Source organism: Neovison vison, chromosome 8, assembly GCF_020171115.1.
Source record: "Neovison vison isolate M4711 chromosome 8, ASM_NN_V1, whole genome shotgun sequence".
NCBI classification, from domain to species: domain Eukaryota; kingdom Metazoa; phylum Chordata; class Mammalia; order Carnivora; family Mustelidae; genus Neogale; species Neogale vison.
The window spans coordinates 28,073,628-28,083,237 of record NC_058098.1 but is presented as its reverse complement, the minus strand read 5'-3'; the positions used below and the strand labels follow the sequence as shown (position 1 = coordinate 28,083,237).

Below are 9,610 nucleotides of genomic sequence, written 5' to 3'. Positions count from 1 at the left end.
TGGGTGTTATACACAAACGAAGAATCATGAAACAGTACATAAAAAACTAATGATGATTAAGATAACATGATAATAATTTAAAAACACGCACACACACACACTCAAAAACAAAATATAAGAAAAGGCCGCTCACACCATGTGAGGACTCTCTGCCTGACGTCTGTTTCACAATCCAGAAGCAGATCACTACCTCACAACCCTGTCACTGCATCATACAGGCTTCCTTCCTCTTCCATCACCAGAGGGGCAGGCTGTTCCTCCCCACCCAACAGAGGCCCCATCGCCCCAGGACATACATTTGCAGAGAGCGGGATCCTCAGGCCTCCACCATGTGGGCCCTTGCTTCCGGAATCCACCCTCCTCCTCACTGGCTGCTGGTTCTGCTGTTGGGACTCACAGGTGAGCACTGCCTTGAGGGAGACTCCCCTTTCCATGCCTCCTCAACCTCTCCATGCCCCTGGGCATTTAGGGCTTCCAGGTAAAGACAGGCGTACTACCCAGACCCTCCGCAAAAGGCCTGCCTGGTAGCTATGACTGTATTCCTGACTAGCAGATGGGGAAACTGAGGCAGCAAGAGCAACCAGTCCAGTGCCATCTACTTAAGTCAGTGGAGCTACTGTGGTTCATGTCCAGCCCACTCAGCTCCACAGCTCATCTTGTTAACCATGTTATGCTGCCTGGCTCCTCAGTGGAGATCAAGAGGAGAAATATCAGAAACACAGAGAGGCAAACAGAAGGACAGCCATTCCACAACAGACGCAGAGGTCTCCAGAGTTCCACTGTGCTACGTGTACTCACAAACTCTTGTTAATCATGTGCTGCATGTTTCCTAGGTGCCAAGATTGTTACTGAAGTTTAACATGTACTATAATTTCACTTAATGAATTTGTGTTTCTCGATGTCTCCAGGTCTAGCTAGTCACCAAGGCAGGAAATCCAGCTGTGAAGTCAAACCTGCTCTGTACCACATCACTGAGCCTCTCTGTATATTTCTTTCCTCAGTCGTGATGGGATCTCCCTTTAGAGGCTTGGAGCGAGGACCGCTCCCGGTGCGCACTAGGTCAGGCAGCTGTTGTGCGTAAACACATGAGGAGATGCACAGGATCATGGCAGGATGAGGAGACAACTGCTCTGTTTTCCCTTCAGGTGTGGCCGGTGAGGCAGGGCTGCAGGTGATCCAGCCTGACAAGTCAGTATCTGTTGCAGCCGGACAGACAGTCACTCTGCGCTGCACCCTGACCTCCCTGCTCCCCACAGGGCCGGTTCAGTGGCTCAGGGGGACAGGGACAGGCCGGGAGTTAATCTTCAGTTTCAAAGGAGGCCACTTCCCCCGAGTAACAAATGCTTCAGACGTCACAAGGAGAAACAACACGGACTTTTCCATCCGCATCAGTAACATCAACCCAGCAGACGCCGGAACCTACTACTGTGTGAAGTTCCAGAAAGGGAGCCCTGATGATGTGGAGTTTCAGTCTGGACCAGGCACTCTGGTCACTGTGAGTGGTGAGTATGGCCTAGGCCTCCTTTGTCCCTGGTTGTGACAACAAGTCAATAAGAATGCCCTCCACTGTCTAACCAACAACTAAGCATCAGGTGTTGTGGTGGGTGTCCCCGATGTCAGCCCTTTCCACCAATCAGGGAAGTAGAGGCCTGGAGAGGTCCTGATACTTGCTTAAGGCCCCTGATAAATGGTGGGAAAGTCTAGAATCCCAGTCTGTGGGTCCAAAGCTGTCGACCTTTCCAATCCTGACCAGCTCCCTGATTCCAGGGATGAGGGACTTACAGTCTGAGTGACTTGCCCAGTCAGATGACCCAATCTTACTCCTGCCTCCAGAGAGTGACCCCTCCATGTGGCTGACTCTTCTCTACTCAACACTTACTGAGCACCGGCTGTGTACAGGCTCTCGTCTGCCTGCAGGGGAAGCAGAAAACAAAACAGGGAAGGGCTCCTTTCTCATGAAGTTCACATTCCCTTCCCTTCCTGTGGACGAATGCACCCATGGCAGGGAGGTGGGACATGTCTGTCTTTCAACGTAGAAGAATCACAGTGAGAAGAGGTATAAACTCACTGTTTATGCTAAGAGCCCAGGATAGAGAAGATGCCAGAGGCTGGGCATTTGTTGTGGGTCTGTCCAAAAAGTGTCATGCAATTCAGGGACTGACTCCCATAAGAGCACTGAATCTCCCCTCAGCTCCTGGACATAGGCATGCAGGTGGTTTTATCCTGATTGTGCAGGTGTTATAGGACTTTCCAGTCATATGTCCCTTGCCTGGGCACCAGCGCCAGTACGTGGCTCCAGCACCAGGCAGATCTGTTTCTCCTGGGAGAGCTCTCCTTCCTCTTCCCCAAGCTGCTCACACAGAGGATGCTCTGGTTGAGAATGGATGAAGCTGGAGGGACCATCTCAGCCCATTTACAGATGGGGACACTGAGGCTCCGCAGATCCGGCCTGAGCAGGGAAGTGAGCCACAACCTGACTCACAACCCTGCTCTCTGCACACTCACTGCACAGGTCAAAGTGGGAGAAAGTGCCCACCCTCACCTTGAAACTCTTTTAAGTCTTGTATGGTTCTCTTTTTCAGCAGTAAACATTAAGAAAACACGGGAAGAGGTGGGCTAGCTTTGCACACCCAGATCAGACAGGTATGCAAACATCTGGTGAAGTGTCGAGCCTGTTCCTGGAGGACACGGCTTCTCACGTGTAAGAGCATCCAGAGTCTTTCCCCAGTTGGGCTGTGTTTCTCCTTCACTGAGCAGCCTAGGGCACCATCCTGGACAGAGCAGAGTGGCCCCCGCAATCCCAGCAACACCAGGCACCCCATTCCTGACTCTGCAGACTAAGAATGACTGAGAGGTACATCCTGGAGGGTGTTCGGCTTCATGAGCGAGAGTTCACATTCTAAACTCAGCTGTTGGGACCCCACATCTTCCCTCCGTTGTTGTCCAGTCAATATGTCTGGACACCCGGAGGGACCCCTCCCCATAACTGCTTGCAGTGAGAATGTCAGAGGGAAAAGGAGGGTGGCTGTCACTGTCGGGCTGGAGAAGGTGGGACATTTATTCTGTTGTGGATGAAACAGCTGGAGGCCACAGGAAGTTCCCCTGGATGCAAGACCGGTAAGGAGCTGTCCCGTTGTAACTGGACCAAAGTAGCTTGGCTCCTTGGTGAGAAAGTGACAGAGACCACCCAGGGGAAGTTCTCTCACAAAGCTGTCTTTATTTTACAGGTAAGGGATCACAGGAAATTATTTCCAAAGCCATAATACGGAACAGGGGCAAGTAGGCTCTCCATATTAGGGCTGGAGATGAATATTCAGAGGGGGATTTTAACACTATAATGAGACTGAGGTTACTGTCAGCCACTTTCTGATTCATCTACTCTTTTCTATCTGTAGTATTCAGTGATAAATTCCAAGCAAAACTGTTTACATTCTCTTACTTGCCCCTCCCTGCAACCCTGGAAGGAGAAATCCCTCCTGTCCCATGTCACAGAGAAGGAGCCAGGCTTTGTCACAGCTGCACATGCTCTCTGACCTCAGTGAGGTTTGCAGGGAGGTACCTAGGAGCGGTTGATGCCAAAGTCAGACCCATCAGAAATGTCCTTCCTGTGCCCAGATTTGTGGGAAGTGACCTGGCATGGAAGAGAAGGGGGGACTTGAACTCCAGCCTGGAACTACACCTGGGCCCTGCCCCCGACTCAGTGTTGAGCTCTGTTACCTCAGGGCTTCCTCTGTGTGAAGAGGAGAGGACACCGCCCTCCACACACTCTCAGAAGGGTGGCAGGTTCTCCACAGCACCTCACACGTATCCTGAGCGCTGATGACCACAGTCATGCTTATTGTTCACAAATGCTCTCTTGTAGCCAAACCATCTCCCCCAGTGGTGTCAGGCCCCTTGGCCAGGGCCTCGCCGGAGCAGACAGTGAACTTCACCTGCAAGTCCCACGGCTTCTCCCCCAGAAACATCACCCTGAGATGGTTCAGAAACGGGAATGAGCTGGCAGCCTCCCAGACCAGCGTGGACCCAGAGGGAAACAGAACTTCCTACAACATCTCCAGCACAACCAGGCTGGTGCTGGCCCCGGGGGACGTTCGCTCCCAAGTCATCTGTGAGGTGACCCATGTGACCTTGCAAGGGGGCCCTCCTCTTCGTGGGATTGCCAACCTGTCTGAGGTCCTCCGAGGTAGATGCCCCTTTCCCCCAACCCCAGCCCGGGTCCAGCTCCCAAGTCTCTGAGCCTGTCCCTCCCCCACTCCCTGCTGCAAGCCCTCCTTTCACTGGAGTCTGATCCCTGGCAGTCCCTCCAGGTCACCTGCACCTATATGTGCTGTCACCTCCTACTGTTTCCATGGCCGCTGGGTCGTGAATGCCTACCATGTGCCAATTACTGCACTTGGTACTTTCTCTTACTGTACCATAGCAATTCCAATTATTGAGGACCTGCTGTATTCCATACCACCGTATGCTTGGTGAGGTCACTTGTTTTGCTACAGTTATTCTATTCCAACTGTATGCGTGGGGTTGAGTATCTTGGTTTCACTCATTCTTTGCCTATCAGGAGCCATCAATCCTTGAGCACCTACTGTGTGCTGGGCACTGTACTTAGGGATTTCATTCATATGCAAAGACTACCCTCAGTGTTTGAGTACCAACTGCATGCCTAGCCCTGTTCTCGGTGACTCCCTTGCTGTGTTGGGAAAGATAAGTTCTTGAGCCCCTTCCCCATGTTCTGTCTGTTCCATAAGGTGAGAGCTTCTGCCCTGTGCTGTTTCAGTTCCACCCACCTTGGTGGTTTCCCAGCAGACCGTGTCAGGGGACCAGGTGAAGGTCACTTGCCAAGTGAAGAAGTTCTACCCCCAGCACCTCCAGCTGACCTGGTTGGAGAATGGCAACGTGTCCCGAACAGAAATGGCCTCAAGGGCCTCAAACCTTGTAGAGAACAAGGATGGGACCTTTAACTGGACAAGCTGGCTCCTGGTGAACTCATCTGCCCACAGGGAAGGCATGGTGTTCACCTGCCTGGTGCAGCATGACGGGCAGCCCGCGGTCACCAGAAACCATACCCTTGTGGCCTCAGCCCACCAGAAGGACCAGGAAACCCATAAAACCCAGGGTGAGACCTCAATGATTTTGTTTCTTGCGTCCTGCTCCCTGCTTCCTCACCTGACTGTGATTAAGTCACCATGCCTGGCCAAACACCCTTCCCCCTGTTATTTCCCACCTAGTATGGTCTCTATCTTTTCTACACTTTTCCATCATCACCATGGAAAATATCTGCACTTGGCATTCTGAAATTCCAGAAGAGACCCTGAGGATCTGTAGTTTTGAGTCTTGACCAGGCTCCTGTGTAACCATGTGTGGTCACACCTGGGGTCTCTTCTCTCCCTTTATTTGTGACAGCAGACCAGCAATAGTCATGATCACTCAAAGCACATTTACTTTATGCCAATTCCAATTCGTTTCAATTACACTCTTAGTAAAATTAACAATAATTCCAGTATCATCTAAAATGGAGTATATATTCCAATTTTCCAAAGCTTCTTCTATTAACTTTATTTTGTGGACCTAACTTGGTTTTAATTCACCTGTAAATGCTTAAAAGAATTTTCCTGTGAAATATCTGGGTCTCCATGTTTCTTTTTTTTTTTTTTTAATTTTCCAATATTTATTTATTTATTTCACAGAGAGAGAGAGAGATCACAAGTAGGCAGAGAGGCAAGCAGAGAGAGAGAAGGGTGGAAGAAGCCTCCCTCCTGAGCATGGAGCCCAATGTAGGACTCTATCGCAGGACACTGGGATCATGACCTGAGCCTAAGGCAGAGGCTTAACCCACTGAGTCACCCAGGCACCTGATTCTTTTATTTCTCTGAAAAGAATCTGAATAGCTAGGGCTACTCAATTTCTTCATTTTATATTGGATGCTTGTGGTAGGCTGTGCTTTTGGGAAATGTGGTGTTTTTCTCTGAGTTTTCAAATTTCTTCACATAGAGCTTCTCATAGTATTACCTAGTAATCCTTGTGATGTCTGTAGGGCATCCCATTTCATCCCTGATATTGGAAAAGTGTCAATTCTCATTTTTTTTCATTGTTACAATGGTTAGAAGTTTTTCAAATTTATCAGTCTTCTCAAAGAACCCACGTTCATTTCAGTGATACTCTCTATCGTTTGTTGTTAATTTCTTTGCTTTTTCTCCTCTTTTTTTAAATTTCCTTCTCTTGATTTGGGTTTATTTTGTTCTTCCTCATTTTTTTTGAAATAGGAAAAAAATGATCAAGTCTAGACTTTTCGTTGTTGGAATTACACAGCAGGTCCTCCTTCTGGTCTTGGGGAATTGGGAGTGTGGACTCAGGATACCTGGTGTGGGTTCCTCCTCAAGAATGGAAGCAACTAGCCCAGTTGCCTTCCTCTTCCCCCTTTCAGAGCCCTCCATGTGTGGATCTCACATGAGTTCCAGGGGGCAGGCTTCTACTGAGCCAGGAAAGGTGGGAGAGATGAGTCCACACCATCTCCTGCCCTTTCCTGTGCTTGGTGAAGGTGGGAGGGGAATGGCATAAGGTGATATGCATTTGGACATGGAGAGTTTTCTCTTTTGTCTCCAGAGATTTTGCAGTTTGGGCATTGCTTTTCAAGGACTACCGAGAGCCAGTTTTCCATAGAATTTACTGTCCTTTCGTTGTTTTTCCTTTGGGTTGAGAGGCTGTATTTGGAGATGAGTAGCTAAGCCTCTGTCTTGTACTTAGCAGCCCATTACAAAGTGCCCAGAGGGCTTTGAAAGTCTTGGCCCCAGTGTCCCTATCCCACATCTCAGTATCCATCTCCCATATTTCCCCATCAGGGTCCTACTCCAGCACAGTAAGTGCAGTGTAGCTGAGAATTCAGTCCGCTCTGTAGCACTGATACTCTTATGTTTATGTCGGACCCAACAGTGTCCTCAACTTTTTCTGTCTTCCAGCTCTAGGAGGTAAGAGTCTGCACTGTTGCACAGAAGTCCCCTGACATTCACACATAATCTTTCACATGTGATCAATCTTCACTTTGCACTGTCTTTCTCCGAAGTGTTGATGCCCAGCAACAGCCACCCAACCCATAATTCTTGTAATTTTCACATCATTTCCAGAATGCCAGGATACTCCCCTCCTCTGCTTACACCAGCCCAGGTCACCATGGTGATGTTTCAGCAGTGACAAGGGCAGGGCAAGCCGACACCTACCCTGCTCTACCTCCCACAGGGCTGGGGCCCTCATGACCAGCTGGCAGAAAGAGACCCCAATCCAAATGGGCCCATTAAAGTTGGCTTTCCAGACCCCAACCAGACAAACTCCACACATCAGGTGACCCAGGAGGGAGACTCTCGGGTGATATGAGAAGAGAGAAAGTTCACTGCGAGGTGCTGCCCAGTGCACATGCATGAGAAAGCAAAGGAGGCAGGACTGGCAAAGGGAGATGTTGACACAAGTCAGCATGGAAAGACTCAGCCTCGGACAGAGAGCAAGCAAGCTAAATATTTTCATGAGTTGTTTAAATGGAGAGGATTGGCTTAGGCTCTGTTCCCCCACTTCCTCCAGCCTTCTGCTGCAGGCTCCCCTCTAGAAACAGGTACAAACATGAACAGTACAGCTCTTTCACTTAGAAAAAGTACAGCGCCCCCCCCACCTCCGCAGCAGAGACCTGCCATTCTCTAACATGCCAGGGGAAAATATGGTGAGGCCCTACTCCTTCCTTTAAGATTGCTCTATGTATTTCAGAAATATACTTGGATTTTTAAAATTCAAATATAGAAAGAAAAATGGGTCATTGTACAAAATCAAAAAATTGGGAGCTGTTCTTCCAGACCCAACATTCTATGTCCAACACAAAGACATGGGCTGACAGTGAGTGGCACTGGGGTTCAGGTGGGCTGGATGGTGTTTGAAACTCTCCTGAGCATTAGACCCCATTTCCTTGCCTCCCCAGGATATTGTCCAGCCAGCAGGTCTCCTGAGGTCAGGTCATCCTGAAGACTCCCTCCTCACCTCTGTCAAACCATGTGCATGGAGCAAAGCAGGACATCCTTGCCCCTCATTGGCTGTGATATCTGTTCTCACTCCACTTGAGGTCAGACAGACATTTGACCCTATGGCCCAGATAGTTTGGCATTGTCCTGGTCCAAAGACAAGGTCTCAGAGTCATCCTGCAGGCCAGGAGTGAGGGGTTTCCCTGGATCTGAGCCACCTCATCTGTCCACCCTCTGTAAACTGTGAGCCTGTTAGCTCATCAGAAAGAGGCTGTATGACCTGCCCCAGTGGGTGTGAGGACCAGTTCAGTAAACCAAACTTACTCGTTCCTGAGTGCTCGTTCTCTTCACCTCTTCCGTCAAGAAGGACACCTGGCAGCCAAGAAGGGGTGTGTGAGGTGAAGATAGACTTACCGCAATTCTCCCTTGAGCAGGGGAAGAATTCATGAACTTCAGAGCGTTGATAAGCCTGAGTCACTTCAGATACAGTAAGTGGAGGACCCAGGGAATGGACTCCAGGGTGCCCCCCTCTGATGGTGCCTCCTATCCCTTCTTTTCCAGAGTCAAGGCCATCCACTCCAATCCTGATAGCTGTCACCCTGGGCCCGAAGCTGCTGCTGCTCATCACTATCTCTGCCATCTATGTCCACAAGAAGCGAGCGCCCAATTGTAAGTTGTGGGTCAGGGAGGGCAGGCCATGGTTAGTCCCAGAAAGAGCCAGGTCAGGAAGAGGGGCAGCCCACAGGTCACACAGGGTCAGTGCTCACCTGCAGTAAAGAGCATCTGACACACCTCCCTTGATACTCTCAGGTGTCTCAGCGGTCCAGGCTCCCTAAGGTGTCGGGGAGGGGGCCTTTAGCCTGTAAATGTGGACAGGGTCAAAGTCAATCAAAGAGTGTGGACAGAGGCCTAGGGATTCTGGGAAGGAAGTGGACAGAGAGGCTGAATGAGAGGCATCTGTGTGGGAGGATTCCTTGGAGACCATCACTAGATTATGGAGCACTGGGGCTCCTTTGGGCACAAGACATCTGCATTTAGAGGAATGCTGACAGGTGTCAGAGGGCTGCTCTGAGGACAGCTTCCAATCTGACCCTCTGTGAGATATACTGGAGGGGATGGAGAGAGGGGATCAAGCCCTAAGGGAGGAAGGCTAAAGTGGCAGAGTCCTCTATCAGGGGCTGCCTGTACTTTCACAACAGGTGTCCCAGGAGGAAAAATAGCCCTGAGGACATAAGAGACATGTTGGGAATATTTCTGGAATGATGAGCAGATAATCAGCTGTGAACATGGGTCCCACAGCTCCTTCCTTCCTCCCCTACTACATGCCATCCTCAGTCTCTGCTGCCTCCTTCCTTCCTTGAGGGGCCCAGCCAAAAACAAGGAACAACTAGAAGCTTCCCAACTCTGTCCTAATACCTTGCTTCTTCCAGAGACCCACCTGCCCACAGTCCCTTCTGCTCCTTCTCACAATCCTTGATGACCCTAAAGCTGGGTCTTTATACCAGGTCCTCAGCAGGGACAATGGGAACTTGCTCTGGGGACTGATGCATGGATATCTGCCTGAATGTGAGAGACAAGTCCCACCTACACATACCAGGTGCCTCTCATTCATCTTC

The 9,610-nt window shown here is 50.0% G+C and overlaps 1 protein-coding gene across 1 annotated transcript; it reads left to right on the top strand.

Annotated features, from left to right (window-relative positions):
- Positions 1-329: 329 nt before the first annotated feature.
- On the top strand, positions 330-9,228 carry LOC122915384 (signal-regulatory protein beta-1-like). Its single transcript, XM_044262199.1, has 6 exons — positions 330-399; positions 1,146-1,502; positions 3,863-4,183; positions 4,775-5,113; positions 8,556-8,663; positions 9,194-9,228. Exons 1-6 carry the CDS (start codon positions 330-332, stop codon positions 9,226-9,228), a joined length of 1,230 nt encoding a protein of 409 aa, XP_044118134.1.
- Positions 9,229-9,610: the final 382 nt, after the last annotated feature.